The 19600-nt window shown below is 48.3% G+C and overlaps 1 protein-coding gene across 1 annotated transcript in view; it reads right to left on the reverse strand.

The window, feature by feature from the left end:
* The window catches only part of C3 (complement C3), a 403449-nt gene that overhangs the window by 248587 nt on the left and 135262 nt on the right, over positions 1-19600 (reverse strand). The window contains exon 12 of the mRNA XM_069604331.1: positions 1748-1960. Within this exon, the coding sequence (XP_069460432.1) occupies positions 1748-1960 (213 nt within the window). The remainder of the gene's footprint in view (positions 1-1747; positions 1961-19600) is intronic.

Here is a 19600-nt window from a genome sequence, read left to right on the forward strand (position 1 = left end):
CTTCAGTGCCAAGCACCATTGCATCCTTTCACTAGCTACTAATAATATCAACTTCAGTGCCAAGCACCATTGAATCCTTTCACTAGCTGCCAGTAATACCAACTTCATTGCCTTCAGTGCCAACCAAACCCTATTGAATCCTTCCACTGGCTGCCAATAATATCAACTTCTTTGCTTTTAGTGCCAAGCACCATTGAATCCTTTCACTAGCTACCGATTATACCACCTTCAGTGCCCAGCACCATTGAATCCTTTCAACAGCTGCCAATAATATCACCTTCAGTGCCTTCGATGACAAGCACCCTTGAATCCTGTCACTGGCTGCCAATAATACCAACTTCAGTGCTCAGCGCCAAGCACCATTGAATCCTTTCACCAGCTTCCAATGATATCAACTTCAGTGCCAAGCACTTTCGAATCCCTTCACTAGCTGCCAATAAGATCAACTTCGTTGCCAAGCACCATTGGATCCTTTCACTAGCTGGCAATTATATGAACTTCAGTGCCAAGCACCATTGGATCCTTTCACTAACTGCCAACTGTATCAACTTCAGTGCTAAGCACCATTGGATCCTTTCACTAGCTGCCAATAATACCACCTTCAGTGCCCAGCACCATTGAATCCTTTCACTAGCTACCAATTATATCACCTTCAGTGCCCAGCACCATTGAATCCTTTCACTAGCCGCCAATAATATCAACTTCAGTGCCAAGCACCATTGGATCCTTTCACTAGCTGCCAAAGATATAAACTTCAGTGCCAAGCACCATTGCATCCTTTCACTAGCTACCAATAATATCAACTTCAGTGCCAAGCACCATTGAATCCTTTCACTAGCTGCCAGTAATACCAACTTCATTGGCTTCAGTGCCAAGCACCATTGCATCCTTTCACTAGCTACCAATAATATCAACTTCAGTGCCAAGCACCATTGAATCCTTTCACTAGCTGCCAGTAATACCAACTTCATTGGCTTCAGTGCCAAGCACCATTGAATGCTTTCACTAGCTGCAATAATATCAACTTCAGTGCCAAGCACCATTGAATCCTTCCACTGGCTGCCAATAATACCAACTTCAGTGCCTTCAATGCCAAGCACCATTGAATCCTTTCACTAGCTACCAATTATACCACCTTCAGTGCCCAGCACCATTGAATCCTTTCACTAGCCACCAATAATATCAACTTCAGTGCCAAGCACCATTGGATCCTTTCACTAGCTACCAATAATACCACCTTCATTGACTTAAGTGCTGAGCACCATTGAATTCTTTCACTGGCTGCCAATAATGTCAACTTCAGTGCCTGCAGTGCTAAGCACCATTGAATACCTGCCCATTAAATCCTGCATCACAGCCAGGACCTAGTGCTCACCCAGCCTTCTGACTCCTGGCTGTCTGAAGACCAGCCCCTAAATTCCTGAATCACAACCAGGACCACCTTCTCACCCAGTCTTCCGACTCCTGGCTGTCTGAATCCCTGCCCACTAAATCCCGCATCACAGCCCGGACCTTCTGCTCACCCAGCTGTCTGACACCTGGCTGTCTGAAGAACTGCCCACTAAAGCCTTTATCACAGCCGGGACCACCTTCTCACCCAGCCTTCTGACTCCTGGCTATCTGAAGGCCAGCCCACTCATTCCTTCATCACAGCCAGGATCTTCTGCTCACCCAGCTGTCTGACCCCTCGCTGTCTGAAGCCATACACACTACATCCTGCATCACAGCACCATTTTCATATACTTACCATGTAAGTGAAGTGTTTGATCTGGTTCTGTACGCCCAAGTCGCTGTTGCGCACATTGAAGTTCACGTTTAAGTTGTCACCGGCTTTCAGATTGTTGGATGTGACTCCAATGTGGAGGTAGTTCTTGGTGGCTCCTTGTGCCTTGTAAGCGGTCGCCATCATTCTTGCCCTAGCTTGGCGATTAGGTGGGTACAAAGGATGGTTTGTTTCCACCTGGAAAAAAAATGATATCAAATTCAAAACAGTGCTTGAGGAACCCCATGTTCCAGGTAAACTTGTGATTGCTTAATCCAGTGCATTAATTATAAAGAAGTTCTCTGTTATAAAAGTGTTCAAAATGTGGGTCTCATATTTGCCCTGTTCTTCAGCCATTGAGTATCAGCTCCAGTCTCTGTCCCCCAGCTTGAGGGTATCTTCTCCTTACACAGTATTTGCTCTGTTATCTATCCCTCAGCCCCTCAGAACCTTCTCCAAACTGTCATTCATTGTACCTTCAGTAGCTGTTCTATGCTCCATGCCCCAGCCCTCTGTCCCTCAGTCCCTGAGCATCTACTTCAGGGGTCTGCAACATGTGGCTTGCCAAAAGTAGATCCGGGGTCTGCAACCTTTGGCTCTCCAGATGTTTTGTACTACAACTCCCATCTGCCCTAGCCAGCACTGTAAATGATGAGGGATGATGGGACCTTTGTACCATGCACCATCCTTGTGCCCCTCAAAGTCTGCTCCTTACTCTGTCACTCAGACCCTCAGCCCCTCAGCATCAGGCTCAGGCTCTGTACCTAAGAGCCTTCGTATTTGCTTCTGTCGCTCAGAATATGCTCTCTAGACTGCGCCTCAGCCCTTAACTATCTGCACCATTCTCTGTCCATCGCTCCTTCTAGATCTTCTCCTGTTTAAATCCTCTGTCTGGTTTACAGGTACCCCCATGGGTTGGACCGTGCTTATTTGATTGATAAGATTTCCATGATCAACCTGGTCGGAGCATTTGATCCCAAGATGTATATCCTCTAGTGGTTCCAAAAGCTAGGTGGAAGAAAAGTGGTGATCCGCTTTGTTCTTTTGCAGTTCCTGCCTCTGGACACTCTACCTGTTGCCCTTCATGTGCATGTCATTCATCATACACTGTTCTTTTAATCTGTGCCCCGATGCAGGTTATTCTGCCCAGTTTGTGCAATATCTACAGCAGGCACAGTAGCTATGAAGGGACATCACTCTAGTCATCTTCATCTGCTGGACCAGGCCGTATATCCTGGGACCATAGGACCACATTCCTACAGTATCTGCTCAGCTCTGTCCCTGGGTCCCACTGTATCTGCTCCACATTCCATACATCACGTTCCCGCTGTATGTGCTCTGTGCCATATACCAAAGGTCTTCAGTATCTCATCCACACTCCATATACCAAGGACCCCCAGCACCTGCTTCATCCTAACCAGACCAACACCTTTCAGTACTCGCTGATACCCGGTACCTTGCTTCCCCCTCCCATCATCCATTATCACAGTGTTTTTGAATACTAAGTGAAACGGGCCTGTTTCCAGATATCCCCTATCCTTTCTTGAATTGTCAACCATAGCTTTGTCCGTGCTAAACCCTGTGAACAGACCCTGTTATAATCTACAGTCAAAAGCTGTGTGCACGGTGAGAGGAGGGATTACATCTTGGCTTGACGGACAGGGCTGTGTCCCAATAAGGGCTTAACTATCAATAACAAAGGTACATGGGAAATGTGTGTTGTGGCCATTGCAACCAAGAGATGTAAAGGATGGCTGATTACAAAGGCAAGGGTTGTATACATCTGCATGCCATGTGAAACAAAGCTGGGGCTGTGCTAGTTTCAATCTCACTGTGTTTCGTTAGATTTATTCTTGCTCGCATTACTTTGCATGCTGGTAATTGTAGGCTTTCAATCAGAATGGGGAAAATAAAGCTACAGCAGTAATAATTTTTGCTGAGTATGTGTGTGTGTGTCTAGAAAAACGACAGTCCGTGTGAGTCCTAGCCGGCAAGAAAAAAGGTACACACCAAACCCTGCTGACATTCTTGACACTCTAGGAATCACCTACACCAACTTTGAGGGCGACACGCAAATTCTCATCCCCCTGTTTGGCAACTACACTAATGACTCTAAGACCATCAATGAAGTCTTTTGCACCACCCAGTCCTGGATAGCTACCCACAACCTCTGCTTCAATGACAAGAAAACATAGCTACTCATTGTAGGCACACCCGCTCGTCTTCAAACCCTCGACTCCACCTACACCTCATTCAACATTGACGGATCTACCATTCCTGTCCTCAAACACGCAAAAAACGTGGGGGTCTACCTCGGCGCAGAGCTATCCATGACAAGACGCGTCAATGCTCTGGTATCCTCGACCGCCCACACCACAAAACTCATATCCTTAACAAGACAATTCCTGAGCCCTAACAATTGCCTCACTCTTTCTGGAGCCATCATCCTGAGCTAACTAGACTACTGCAATGCTCTCTTCAAGGGTACTTCCACTACCACCCTTGCAAAGTTACAGCTGCTCCAAAATAAAGCCCTAAGGGCAGCCTCGGACATCTGCGAATCAGATCACATATCTGCAACCCGCTGAAACGTCCATTGGCTACGAGTAAAAGTGCGGATTGATTTCAAAACCCTGACACTAGCTCACTGGAGCATATACAATGAAGCTCCCACTTACCTCAACCACTCGATCACAAAGAAACATCACTATCGCCCTCTCCGCTCCTCCAACTAGCTTACCGTAGCGGTCCCACGTTTCAAACTGGCTAGAACAGGGGGGGTAAGTTTTAGCACCATAGCACCTACCCTGCGGAACTCCCTCCCACCTAAAAAATTAGCCATCCTACTCAGCCATCAAGAAAATGTTGAAAACTTTGTTATTCAATAAGTATGACTAACATGTATGTATGAGCTGCCTTCTTACTGGTTAAACATTACTCTGTCACTCCTCTGTACAAACGCTGTGATACCCTTTGGTCTGGGCATTATACAAATGTTAAAATAAATAAACTGAATGTAATTTTAATATTGATGACTGTTTTATTCATTTTATGTACATGGAGTTTTATTCTGGTGACCTGTGTATATTTATATGTTTTGTTTGAGTTTATGGATTTTATCGAAATAAACTGTGAGAATTTAATTAAAAATAAATAAAATAAGCTGTTTATAGTAAAATTGTGAATTCTTTTTTTTATTTGATGATGCGGAGGTCAATGTTTTAAGGCTGTGGTTCCCCAACTCTGTTAAAGGTTAAGATGGAATTTGTCATAGTATCGCGGAGCCCATCTCTATGCGTGTCCCAATACAAGAATTCAAGCGCTGACAGCAATTTTACATTTAAGTATATGTGCAAAACTGTTAGCTGCACTGTATTCTGGTGCTTGTCCACTTACATTTATAAAATCCTAAAAAAGTAGGTAGACTAAACACTTTTACAGAGGCATCCTTTAAAATTGTTAATTATTTGATGAAAAACATCTGTACTTTTACAGAGGGTGTAATTATGAATGCCACAGTGACTCGCTTGGCTGAGTCTGATGTAAGAGATTTTAAAAACGGTCTGGAATTTATGTCTGCTGTTAGGAAAGATTCCTCTTTACTGCACCTTTCCTTCCGTTTCTATGGCCCGCTAAACTCTATTTTTATTTTTGCATTTGACCTGCTCTATTGACAGTGCAGCAAAGCCTTAAGCTTCACTACACTGACTTTTGCTCATCTATTATGGGGACATGAACATGTCCTACAAGCTGTCAGTACTGGGAAACATTGTTTCCCTTAGTCTAGTTACGTTGTTGCTACTTTTAGTAACCTGTTATCACGTGTGGTAACTTGTATCATTGTACAATGCATCTTATAAAGCAGTACAATGGGGTACCCTTTTTGTTTTGCCCTAGACTTTGGTTACTCTAGGTGTGCTACATGGACAGGCTGGTGGCACCAGTGACTTTTTACAATGTTTTGGTACATTTCGTTTAGCCTTACTGCGATTACCGCATTTGGCTACTAACTGTGGATAGTGGTCAAACATGGCTATGCACAAGGTTTTCTGCCTAACCTTTGGCCATCTTGTCTTTTTGCCTTCTTTTTGGCCTGTGAGGCCAGGAAACTCCTTCTATGGACGTTCAGTGCCCAGGAAAGCAGAGGCTTTTGGCGGGCTACTGGAGGGCTATGTGTGTTTGCTGCCAGGAAGTTGGCTTGGACTGTCTGGCCCCAATCCTCAAATTGGCGCCAATGTGTCTGATTCACGCCAGTGGTCCTGACTGGACCACTGCTGGGGTGTGTGTGTGGGGGCCAGATCGGTCATTGGCTAGTGGGAGTTTCAGCTCTTACTTGGCTTTTAGGATAAGAAGAGGACAGCTGCATCCACTCTAGAGAGATCCTGGAAGAAACTGAAGGAGTCAAGACTCCTGTCCAGCTACAAGACTTGCGAGGAGAGCGTGGATTCAACAGAAGAAGACCTGGCGACCAACTTCTGCTGCTGCCCTGCTAGAGCCCTGTCCGGTGAAAGATCTCCAGCAGTCCTGTGAAGGAGCTGCATCCCTTGGAGTGTAGGGAACATCAATTCAATGGATTGCTTTTATCCAGCAGATTCCTCATCTTGATAGATATCCTCGTCCAGCTCTGCTGCTCGGAAACATTTTCGACAGGGAGCGTAGTGCACCTCGATTCGGCCATCGATCCGTCTTGCTCGCTGCTTGATCGGTGGCTCTGGAAGTGACGTCAGGCATGGTATATATATAGCACGTCACTACGCCCTATGCTTCAGCTGCTTTTTTCTGCGCGCTTGCAAGCCGTATCAGGAAAATTGACTTTTCTCTTTGGAAAGCCTTGACCACGATGTCAACTCACCGGGTTTCGGGCTTCAAGAGGTGCACATATTTCTAGGCCAAAATGTTGGTGACCGAGCCCCACAACATTTGTCTGTGGTGCGAGTCACAACACTGAGGCCTGTGTGCCGTGCTTGAAAATGCAGCCAAAATCCCTACGTGAGAGGGCCGGGAAACTGACTTTGGGCCGACCATCCAGAAAATCTCTAGCCCGGTCACTTGTCTGGTCTACCGAGGCCGAGACAGAGGAGCCCTCCACTGAAAAGGGGAAAGAAAGGCATCGCAAAAAAATGAAGAAGCGGCCCCATTCAAGAAGTCATTCTTCTTCATCTAACTCGCAAAAGAAGAAGCGGCTCCACCCTCATTGACGCAAGTCCAGCATGTCGTCAGAACGTGGTAAGCCCTCGACGGGGCCGACCACTCCGGAAGAGTGGGAAAGTTTTAAGACCAAAATGCTTGAAATGTTTAGGAATCAATTTGCTGTAGGTGTGCCCCCCCACCTATGACCAGCAACATTTATCAGCAAAAGCGGCACTCGGTGCTCCTGACCCTACACTAGTCATTCCAACTACGCCTTTGGGCCCGACGCTGGCAAAGGCTGACATTCACGATATCTATTTGTCATCAAAGCCTTCTTTGGTGCCGAAAACTATTCAATCAGCACTAAAAGACATCTCATCGGCATCAACAGTCTCCCCATCGGCATCGATAGCCGTTCTATCCAGCTGGAAAACCCTTGACGCTGACTGTCGACAATGGTTCCTTTTTACCACTGTCAAGGTCGGGATTTTTCAACTCCATGCGGTCGATCTTCGGCATCCATCAGCCCGACGACCAAGACGACATTGATCCTATCTATTCTGGTACCAGCAGTGCTGATTTCTTCGATGACCAAGCACATTTGTTGGATTTAGTCCAGGGGTTACAAGATGCCAGTGGCCTGGATACTTCTCCAGACCTTGATCTTAGCCGTATATGCATAATCATGCAAAATTCAGGGCCCTGGTTGAAAGGGTGGTAGACACCCTTGGTTTAAAATCCTTTGCTGTTTCCCTTCAATGGTACAAACTCACAGACTTTCTGGACGAAGGTCCTGCAGTTGAGCATAATATGCCATTTAACTCAGCTATAGCACACCCCTTAGCCTCCTTATGGCAACATCCTTGCACGATCCCCCCGTAAACTCCAATTTCACAGGAAAGTATAGGCCAGCAAGAAGAGACCCTTCTTTCCTCGCTAGACACCCTTCTCCTGAAGGGCTTGTGATGCAAGCTGCCACAATTTCCACCAGACCTGCGGCATCCACATCCAATCTGTCCCCGGATAGGGAAGGAAAGAGGTTGGACGCAATGGCCAAGAAGGGTTTTAATTCTGACAGAATGGCACTCAAAGCCACCAATATAGCCTGCGGATTTGCAAAATACTCCTTTGTCTTGTGGAAATCTGTGGATTTTTACAGCTGGTGGAGGATGCAAAGGAGGTAGCCAAGCAGTCGTTGCAGACGGGCCTGGACATGGCAGACTGCCATGGCCGCTCAATGGGATCAGCAATAGTGATGAGGAGCAAGGCCTACCAAAAAATCTGTGGCTTCTTCCCAAATGTTCAGAACAGATTACTGTACATGCCTTTTGAGGGAGATTTTCTTTTTGGTCAAAAAGCTAATGACTCTTTAGAAAACTTTAAAGAGTCTAAAATTGCCGCTGAATTGCTGGGACTAAATGCGCAGCCGGCCAAGCCTGTCTTCAGCTTTGCCTCAAGAGGCAGAGCCTACAAACGGTAGGTACCGTATGGCAGGAAGGCGCAGCTCCCGCAGGCCAGGTAGGGGCAGAGGAGTTTTTCACATCCAGGAAGGGGCAAAGGGGCTTCTAGAGGCCAGCAGACAGAGGCAGCAGCGGCTCTGCCTTCTAAGCCGCTTTGATTTTCCCTCTCCCATGACTTACAGGTTCGTGGACAGTTGGAGGGACATTGGCCGCAGTCATAGAAGATTACCTCTGATGCCTGAGCACTAGAGACAACCCGGTGGGGTTATTGTCAGCCATATTTAAAAAAGCAACCGGACAGACCCCAACCCCATCCAATCCAACCAGGAAAGGAGCTCCAGTACGAAATGAGAGCCCTGTTGCCGAAGTGTGTCGTGGAAGAGGTACCTCCCGATCAGAGAGGATCAAGATGGTATTACTGGTATTTCCTGGTACCCAAGAAAGGAGAAGGTCTCCGTCCAATTCTGGTTGTCAGGGCTCTAAACAAGTTCATGGAAAGACAAATTCAGGATTGTGACGTTGAGAGAAATTCTGCACGCTCGTGAACTTCAGGACTGGCTGCTGTCAATAGACATATAGGACGCTTATTTTCATGTGCCAATACATCACAAGCACAGGAAGTTCCTGAGGTTCCTCATAGGGGACAAGCACTATCAGTTCAAAGTGCTTCCCTTTGGCATGCCCTCCGCACCAAGGGTCTTCACCAAGCTCATGGCGGTAGTCGCGTCTCACCTCAGGAGATCCGGCATCCATGCATTTCCTCATCTGGACGACGGGCTGATCCAGGGTAAGTCAGTGGGACATGTTTTGTGGCATCTAGAGCACAAATCCCTACTGCTGCACAGGCTGGGACTTCTCCCTGAACTTGAAGAAGTCCCATGTGACACCAGTCCAAAGTCTGCAGTTCATCAGCCGGTCAGATAGCACAACAAGCTGAGCGCCCGTTTCTGACATCTGTGTGCAGCCTGCTGATACAGGTTCGTATTTCGGCTGGGCCAACTCAACCTTTCATCCTTGTGAGGTTGATAAATAGACTACCACACAATACCACGCTGTGGGATAACAATATCAACTGTTATCTCAGTGCTCAGATGCCTGCGTGCTTGTAGCACTATATAAAACTAGATATTATTATTATCATCAGAGCAGTCCTAGACACTCGGATAGGGAAGGCTTTCTCTCCAGAAGGGAGAGCCGACAGCATAGCAGAGATGGTATACTTATTCCGTAAACATGCCACTCAACTAGCGGCTTCCTTCCTCTGCCTCTTAGGTCTCATGACCTCCTGTATTATTCTAGTGCCAGAGGCCAGGCATGACATCCCTTCAGTGCCTCTTAAGGGACCAGTGGTCTCAGCACCAGGGTGCCCTCACGGATCCTCTCAAAGTGCCCTATCTAGTGGTCCTTGACCTCAACTGGTGGGACAACAACAGCAATCTCATGGTGGGTGAATGATAGCGGATCCATCTCTGAAGGGTGGGGCACTCACTGCAACGACTTGCAGGTGAGCAGCTTCTGGTTAGTGACGGATGCCAGGTGGTACATCAACAGGCTGCAGTTGCGAGCCATCAGGCTAGCCCTGAGAGCCTTCACCCCGTCTCTCAAGAGGAAGCATGTCCTGATTCTGATGGACTCCACGGTGGTCATGCACTACCTGAACAAACAAGGAAGCGTGCTCACCGTCCCCTCTGCACAGAGACGATGCAGCTGTGGTTCTGGTTACTGGAGAACCGCATCTTGGTCTCAGCAGTTCATCTGACAGGGAGAGAGAACACTTTTGCGGATGCTCTGAGCAGGCAGAGCACGGTCTCACACAAGTGGGAAGTGTGCCAGGAAGTACTGGAAGAGGTCTTCTCTATCTGGTTTACCCCAGCAGTGGATCTGTGCGCTACGGAGTCCAACAGGAAGTACAAACAGTTTTACTTGAGAGAATTCCAAGTGAACGGCGCACTGGGGGATGCGTTTCTGGTGGACTGGACTTTCCCTCTCCACTATGGGCCTCATTACGAGTCAGCCGGTCCGGAAATAACAGTGGCGGTAAACCCGCCACCACCGTTGTTTCCGGACCGGCTGATCTCGAGTTCTGCAGACAGGAGGTGTCACTCCCGTCAGGTCTGACCAGGCGGGTTTAACACCACCTGCCTGCAGGCGGACGTGGAAACACCGGCACCATTACAGCATGGTGTCGGTGTTTCCACATCCCCATTGCCATGGAGTCCTATTGCAGTGAAGACCAAGTCGCCGCCTCACAAATAGATTTGATGGGAACACCTCTTTGAAGGGCTGTTGAAGAGGCTATGCCTCTGGTTGAATGGGCCCTCAAACCTTCTGGTGGATCTTTGCCCGCCAATCTGTATCATTCTGAGATGTAAAGCACAATCCAACGTGTTAGGGTTTGTTATGACACCGATTGACCCAACTTTCTTCCGATGTAGCCAATGAAAAGTTGATCATCCACTCTAAGCTTGGAACGCCTAGAAATGTAAAAGCTTAGAGCTCTTCTCGGGTCCAGCCTGTGCAATCTTTCCTCCTCCTTGTTGGGATGAGGTGGAGGATAGAACGTGGGCAGAATACTGTTCTGCCCAGGACATCCTGTCCACCGTCTCCAGCCACACCCCTCCCCATCTGTGCTTGCTGATCCTCCTTTAGCCACCCCCCCACCATCCTTCTCGTCCTCTTTTCTTCCCTGACAAGGTCACTAGACAAGTCCGATCTATGAAAGCCTTGTCAAAACAGGTTCATCCCTGGTCCTCTAAAACCATCAAGGACCACATTCACACCCTCGCTCCGGCCCTTGCTGATTTTTGCAACCACTCCTTTGGCTCGGGATCCTTTCCCTCCCCTCTGAAGCACTCCTTTGTGCATCCTCTTCTCAAGAAACCCACAGCTGATCCTTCTTGTCCAGCTAACTATCACCCAATTTCCATTACTCCCTTTCTTGGCAAACTCCTGGAAAAGTTGGCCATCTCTCAGTTTAAACTTCATTCAATTCTGTTGGCTGTCTTCATAACCACCAGTCTGGCTTCAGAGCTGCCAGAAGCATGGAAATTGCTCTCCTGAACATCCGTGAAGATCTGCTCTCCAACCTTGACTCTAACATTCCCTCAGTCCTCATCCTCCTCGATCTCTCTTCTGCCTTCGACACGGTCAACCATACAACCATACAATCCTGCTCAACCGTCTCCGTGAAAACCTGGGTATCACTGATCAGGCTCTGGCCTGGCTGACCTCGTTCCTCTCAGATTGACCCTCCCAGGTCCAACTTGGGTCCTTGCTTTCATCTATCTTCCTCTCTACCTGAGGTGTTCCCCAGGTGTCTAACCTCTCGCTTTCAACCAACACCTGGCAACTCTCGCCCACTGCATTGTCACTTTCTGCTCAAATTTCCAGTGCTACGCCGACGACACAAAACTCATTTTCAGGCTGCCTCTACCACCTCCTCTCCCCCTTTCATCTCTGATTGCCTAACTGCCATTCAAGATTGGTGTGCCGCCAATGATCTTTGTCTGAATGCCAGCAAGACTGAGATCCTCCTCATCGGCACACCTTCACCATCCTTTCCCCTCACTCTCTGGCCGGCCTCCCTTGGCCCTCCTCCTACCCCCACCTGCGAGGCTAAGAACCTCGGGGTCATCTTTGACTCCACCCTTTCCTTCTCCGCCAACATCTCTGAGGTCTCTAAAAAGTCAAATTTCTGACTGCACCTCCTCAGAGGTACTCTGCCTTTCCTCTCCTTCCCCCAGAAGCTCATGGTATCCCAAGCTCTGGTTCTCTCTAGATTGGACTATTGTAACAGCCTCTTTCTAAATTTACCTGCCTCTACTCTTCGCTCTCTGCAAATAATCCAGAACAGGACTGCAAGACTTCTCCTTGGCCTCAAGCCCTGGGATTGTATCTCTCCAGCTCTGAAATCTCTCCATTGGCTCCCAGTGGATGCAAGGATTAAATTTAAAACCCTCTGCATTGTCCACAAGGCTTTCTGGGGCCTGGGTCCAAAATACCTTCAGCTATCCCTCCGCAAATACCTCCCCTCTCGAGCTCTTCGCTCCTCTACCGCCAACTCCCTCAGGGTCAGTCGTTTTTCAAAGAAACGAGCTGGGGGTAGATCTCTGTCTTCGGCTGGGGCCTTCCTTTGGAACAGCCTCCCTGCCACTCTAAAACTTGAGGAGAACCACCTCCGGTTCCGGAAGCACCTCGAGACCTTCCTCTTTTCTTCTGCCTTCGCTCCCCCTCTCCCCTGCTGATCTGTTCTCTCTTGGCACTGTGCACCTGGCCACCCTCTGTCCTATGGGACCAGGTACCTGCTCACGCTGCCACCCTCCCGCACTGACTCCGGGCCACCCACTGTATCTGTACCGAAACAGCCCCCCCCCTTTTTCTTCCTGCACTTATCAGACCTACCCTGTCTGCTGCCTTAAACCTAACACCTAGAAAAAAGAAGGCAGAAACACATTGGTGAGTCCCTTTAAGAATTATATTAACAAAGGAATTGTATAATAAAGTAGGAACATTCTTCCGAAGAGCGCTTGAAAATGGAAAGCGCTGCAAGATAACATTTAATGGTCCCAACACTGAGGCCTCTATGTGCCAGTGATAAGGGGAAAGATAACACCTCTTGGATAGAACACAGAAAAGGATCAAGAGTCTTTTCCCTGCACCAGCTGCAAAACATCTTCCAACAGCAACGGTACAATGATTTTGTTGCTGGCCGAAGCAACACCTCCATGATGTCATCTGGAGGGTCCCAAACCCTGTATCTCAGTCTTTCAGATACCAAGCATGAAGGTTGAGAGTCCTGACATCTGGAGGGAGAACCTGGCTCTCCTTTTGTGAGAGAAGGTCCTCTCTCTGAGGAAGATGTAACGGAGGGCAGATGGACATGTCTAAAAGGTCCGGGTACCACGTTCTCCTGACCCAAACCGGGGCAATTAGGATCATGCGGTTTCCGAACCATCTTAACCTCCTGACGCCTCAGGAATGACGGGGATCGGAGGGAATGTGTATAGTAGTGGGAAGTTCCACTCCACTACGAACGCGTCCCCTAAGGCTCCTCTGGAGGAAAATAACCTTGAGCAATACCTTTCGCACTTTAGTTGATTCTGGTCGCAAACAGGTCTACTTCAGGGGTTCCCCAAAGGCCGAAGATCTCTTGAAGGGCTTCCTGGGCCAGTTCCCACTCGCGCGTGGGACACAGTACTCTACCTGCTCAGAGCGTCCGCCATCATATTCATCTCCCCGGCTAGATGAACTGTCGATAAGGTGATTCCTTCCTGAATTGCCCAATACCAGAGCCGCATTGCCTCTCTGCACAGAGGTAGTGACCCTCCACCTTCTGTTTTGTTTAGGTAATGCATGGCCACTGTATTGTCCGTCATTATCAGGAAATGTTTTCCCCTGACAGGTGGCAGAAAAGCCTTCAGCGCTAGTCTGATTGCTCTCAGCTCCAAAAGGTTGATGTGTAGTTTGGACTCCGACGGAGACCAACGTTCGCTGATTGTCAGATCGTTGGCATAAGCTCCCCACCCCATGAGTGAGGCGTCCGTCACTACTGTAATCTCCGGCCATAGTTGCCAAAAATGTTCTCCTTTTAGGATGTTCTCTGTGCAAGTCCACCACAGAAGATCCTGCCGAACCTTGTTCGGAATCTGAAGGCGATCCGTCATTTGACCTGAGAACTGGGACCATTGAGTCTTTAGAGCCCATTAAAGGGATCTCATCCCCAGGCGTGCTTCTGGCACTAGAAAAATTCAGGATGCCATGAGGCCAAGCAACCTCAAGAAGTCATAGGCCTGGAGATTTTGGGCATTTTGGAATTTGGAAACTATCTGAAGAATGTCTTGAGCCCTCGACTTGGGAGGCAAGCTCTTTCCCAAGGATGCGTCTAATACAGCCCCTATGTGCTGGAGCTGTTGGGAAGGTGTCATTTGTGACTTCTTGAAATTGAGGGAGAAGCCCAGTCTGTGGAGGAAGTGGCAGGTGACTTTCAGATGATCCAGTGCTTGTTCGGCAGAACGCGCCCTAATCAACCAATCGTCCAGGAAGGGGTAGACGTGAAACCCCCCCCCTCTCCTGAGGTGCAAATCCATCACTACCATGAACTTAGTGAAGACCCTCGGGACGGAGGTCAACCAGAATCGTAGGACTCGAAACTGATATTGCGAGTCGCCAACCGCAAACCTCAGGTATTTTCTGTGCTTGAGATGGATTGGCACATGAAAATAAGCATCCTGAAGGTCCAATATCACCAACAAATCCTGAAGTTGAAGGGCCTGAAGGATCTGAGAAAGATTAACCATCTTGAACTTGTCCTTCCTGAGGAGCTTGTTCAAGCCTCTTAAGTCCAAGATGGGTCTCAGTCCTCCGTCTTTTGGGAATCAAAGAATATGGGGAGTACCACCCCTTGTTCCTCTCTGCTACAGGTACTGGTTCTATAGCACATTTCACCAGCAGGGTTAAGACTTCCTGCTGTAGGAGCGGGTCTGGAAAATTCAAAGAGTGTCTCCCCGGTGGATTGCTTTGAGGCTGCGTTAGAAAGTGAAAGCAGTAACATTGGGCTATTATTTCTAGAGCTCAAAAATCTGAAGTAATGGCTCACCATTCTTGCAGATGCTGGGACAGTCTGCCTCCCACAGGTGTCTTGTGATGCAAGTCCTCCAAGTGGTTTTGTGGCGGATGCTGTGGCTGCTGATGGTAAGGAAGCTGCAGCTGGAGCTGGCTTAGCACGTTTACCTCATCCACCACAAGTGGTTTTTCTCTGGCCTCTTTGACTGGCCATTCCTCTCGCCTTTCCTTATGAGGAGTAATAACGATAGGATCGTCCTCTCCAAGATTGTCCTGATGCACGAAAAGGCTGAAGTTGCCTAATAGCAGCTCCTAAAGATTTGGCAGCTGCTTTTGAGGTCCGCAACCAAAAAAGTTAGACCCGTCAAAAGGCATGTTCAAAAGACACGTCTGGTGCAAAACCCGACATTCGCAACCACGCAAATCTGTGCATTACTTTGCTCGTGGCCATGGACCGACTCACACCATCTCTAACGATGGCTAGGAATCCTTCCCTTTCTTCCCCTTCTAGTATGTGCTCCGCCACCATTGCAGTCCCGAAGAGTGTATGACCATTTTGCCAAGGCACATGTGGAGTTGGCCAACTTTAATGCCATACTCCCAGCTGAATATACCTTGAGTGCCCAACCATCCACACGCTTGTCGTCCCTATCCGTGGGGATGGAAGAGTACGCCACCTTATTTGATGTAGCTGTGGCTGCCTGGACCACCAAACTCTCGGGAGTGGGGTGTTTGCACAGATAGCCGGGGTCGCTACTGGAAGGGTGGTATTTTGACGTGAGGGACTTATTCACAGAAGGGATTGAGTCTGGGCTCTCCCAATTTTTGCCCACCCTATTTTGTAAGGCTACATGAAAGGGTAAAATCGGATCTTCGGTCGGGCCATGATCCAGTATGTCAGTCAGGTCATCCTGGATGAACTGAGTTGGTGGTCTAGCAATCCTAAATAATCCACCACCTTTGTCATCAGTTGTCTATATGAGGGACTGGGATGATCCCCTGGTTCTGGTCTGCCACATTCTGTCACAGGTGATATGTCAACTCCACTTGCATTATGTAAAGTTTCCAATAAATCCCTCATTCTGCTTTCCTCAGAAATTAGACATTCAGGGACGTTAGGGGTGCCATATTCTAGGCCAAAAGGTACATCCTCCTCCTCAGACTTCTCGTGTTCTTCAAATATTGAAGACAAGGATTTAAAATATTCTTTCCTTGGCAGAGGTTTATAAATGTTTTCTGGATGAGCTGTCACAGTGGAGGCTAAAGGCTTTGGAGGTTTTGCAGCTTTTTATTTTGCTTTTATTTTGTCAGTTTCTGGCTGAACTGGAGCCTTTGAAACTTTGGGCACTGAAGGCTTTGGGGTCGATGTCGACAAAGGCGTTGATGGCATCGACAAAATAACAGTCGTCGACGGAGCTGGCTTCGAGGGCGTCAAGACGCTCTTCGAAGGCTTGTCCTTCGAGGTGTGTCGGGTTCCGGATGGTGTCGATGACCTCGAGCAGTCGACTCGACTCGAGCGATCTTTATCACTCGGGGTCCTGGAGGTTCCTGATCTTTTCTCCTTCGATCACCCAGGCTCGAGGGCGGGCGAGTGTTGGAACGGTACCGCTCTTGGCCAGCTTCCGAGGAAGGCTCAGACCAAGGCTTAGCCTTTTCAAAAACCTCCATCATTTTAACTCTAAATGCTTCCCATTCTTCGGAGGAAGAATGTTTTGTGGGGCGTTTCATTTTCTTGGGAATTCGTCAGAAGACGAGGTGGAAGGGGACCGGTGGTGTCTCTTTTTAGACTTTTTCATGAAAAACGAAGAGTGGTGTGAACCACTTCGGGATCTAGACCGATGTTTTTGCCTTTTGCGTCGAGGAGATTTCTCCTAATGGGTTCTCGACTCGACGCTTGAGTATTTTCGGTTGGGTTTTTGACCTACCTGTAGCGTTCCCTTCCCTTCCTCCCTTGCAAGGCCTTGCCTTTCATAGCCTGACACTTCGCACAGACCTCCGTGTTGTGGTTTTCGCCGAGGCACCACAAACATTCTCGGTGCGGATCCGTGATCGACATTTTGGAACCTCAGGTTTTACATTTCTTGAACCCCAAACGCGGGGTAGTCGGGGTCGATATCTTGAATATCTCTTCACAATAACTGCGTCACAGAACTATCGAGGCGCCCCGAGTCTCTGAAGAAAAACATACTGCGAAAAAGGGAACTGAGGCCAACGGGTGCCACGCATGCTACTTGTATACCCAACGACGTCACCCTCGACGGAGGCCTTTGAGGGACCTCGACTTGACGACATCAACGCACAGCACCCTCTGCCGAGAAAAAAATTCCAAAGCAGCCAGAGCTGGATGAATACATCTAAGATGAGGAATAAGTTGGAGGACACAATCCATTCGAAAGATCATTACGGTAATTTCTCCTTCTCGACATCTGCTCAGAGACCTACGAAGAAGAGCCTTTGGAAGTGCCCCGGGACAGCCTTTTGGCTGACCAGCTCTGAGTTTGGGCTACCGCACTGCAGACGTTGTCATTCTGGGTTGAGGCCTGGAACTTGGGGATCTTCAGCCTGTGCAAAAAGACTTATCTCTGTGAAATTTCGTGATGCTAGCATCAATGGCACCCGAGATAGGAGGGTACAGTCGATCGTGGCAAGTGAATCCATTTGCGTCACCGTGCATCAGTGGGCATCCTCTGAAATTGCTTACCTTCGTCCATTCCTGTCCCTAGATGGGCCGTGCATCGAGTTCTGCTGCATTCTTCAACTTCTTCAATGCGGTCAGTACCTTGATCGAGTTCCCGCTCGGAACTTCTTCCTGTACCTTGGTCCTTCTTGTTGTGCCTTCCGGCCTTGTTTCCCTCCTTGGTCCTGCCTTCCTGTTGCCAGTCTCGTCCCCTGTTTGGTCCTTGGGTTCCAGTACCCTGTTTTGGGTTCTCCTTAGTCCTCTGCTTCCGGTCTGGGTGCCCTCCTTTGGCTCTCTGTCCTTCTACACAGGAACTCTGCCTCCTTGTGTCTATGGGCATTCCGGGGCTCTAGCGCTCCCTGTTTGCCAGCTACCAGGGGGTCCCTGCATCTTGTCATTGCCCTGCCTGGTGTCTCTGTTTGGTACTCTGTCTCCTGAGACCTGTTCTCTGCACCATCGTGGATACTTGTCATTACATAGGATCAATAGTACTGGACTTTCGTTAAGCCCCCCCTGCCAGCCTGCCAGTGCTGGCACTGTCCTGACGTTATGCAATCAGGCAAGTGCCATCCTGTGCCTCTGGGAGCTGGTCCAGCCCCTACCTGTTTAAGTTAAGGAGGAGGATGTTGGGTTGGTACCCGACGTTTCTAGTTCATAGCTTCAGCGTTTGTTGACAGATTGGCTACCTCTTCATGTCAATCACCAGGAAGATTAAGTAAGCAGTGCCCATGTGATTCTTCGTTTAACAACTGGACCCAGGAGACCCAGCCTTCATTTTTTCCAGCTTCACATAATTGTTTGGATCTATGCTGAACCTTTGGGCACAAGGTCCCATACATCTTAGGGATGGAATTCTCAAGTTAGGAATACATCTCTGTGGACCTGTAGTGCTAACACTAATCTGTACCTTCCTTTTCAGGAGTTTGATGTATATTTTTCCCTACTTTAGTGATTGTGTATATGTATTATTTTATTTATTTTTTAAACTCTTTTTATTGTTCAACGGTGGTCTCAACAGTTACAGCAACCTCATCCCATCAATACACAGTCGACAAACAGATAAAGCATTTACATTTAACGTTACATGGACGTTTCCTCATCTGAGAGCAATTCACACAGATACATGCGGAAGGGGCCCCATATGTCTTTTGGTCGGTTGCCCCCGGCAGAGTCAAAACATATTGTTCCTCACATTCATTGATATATGTCAGTTCGCGGAGGAAAGTGGTCATGTTTGGTGGCGTAGGCATTTTCCAGGCTTGTAGGATACATTTCTTTGCCACTGCGCATGCAACATTGAATATTCTCCTGGTTTTCTCCGAGCACTTGCCAATGTCTCCGAATAAGTTTTTTTGTCGAGTTAACTGTGGGGATATCTGCGTGATTTTAGCCAACATTTCGGCCACCCCTCACCAGAATCTCAAAAGAGCAGGACACTCCCAGTACATGTGAAAGGAGCCCACCACGCATTGGGCCCCACACTTGGGGCACTCCCCCCCGTGCTCCTCAGTGAATTTTGCCATCTTAGCTGGCGTGTAGTGTAATGTAGGAGTTTAAATTGTATCAAGCGTAGTCCCGCATTTAATGAAACCTTTTTCGTGAGTGCACAGCATCTGCTCCATTTGTCTTCCAGGATGGGCATTTGCAGGTCTGTCTCCCATTTGTCTTTGACCCGGTTTATTGTGGGGGTGTGGGTTTGTACTGCCACATATAATTTAGAGATACCCAGCACAGCCTTCATGGTAATGAGTTGTGTGCAGGGGTGTTGGGGGAAGGGGTTTGTCTGGAAACATCAGCCATCTTTTCTGAAATGCGGCCCTTACTCTGTAGTATTGTAGTATTTTGAGTGGCCCACTCCCCATCGCTCTCGTGAAGTCTTCCTAAATTGCAAATTTACCATCTATAAACATATCGCCCACCTTAATTTCCATGTGAGGGTCCCAGACCTCCTGAATACTCACATCGGACGTGGGGGATACCCGGAAAGTTCCACAAGGGGACCTCTGTGTT

The sequence above is a fragment of the Ambystoma mexicanum genome, chromosome 3q (assembly GCF_040938575.1).
Source record: "Ambystoma mexicanum isolate Mex_15411 chromosome 3q, UKY_AmexF1_1, whole genome shotgun sequence".
NCBI lineage: Eukaryota > Metazoa > Chordata > Amphibia > Caudata > Ambystomatidae > Ambystoma > Ambystoma mexicanum.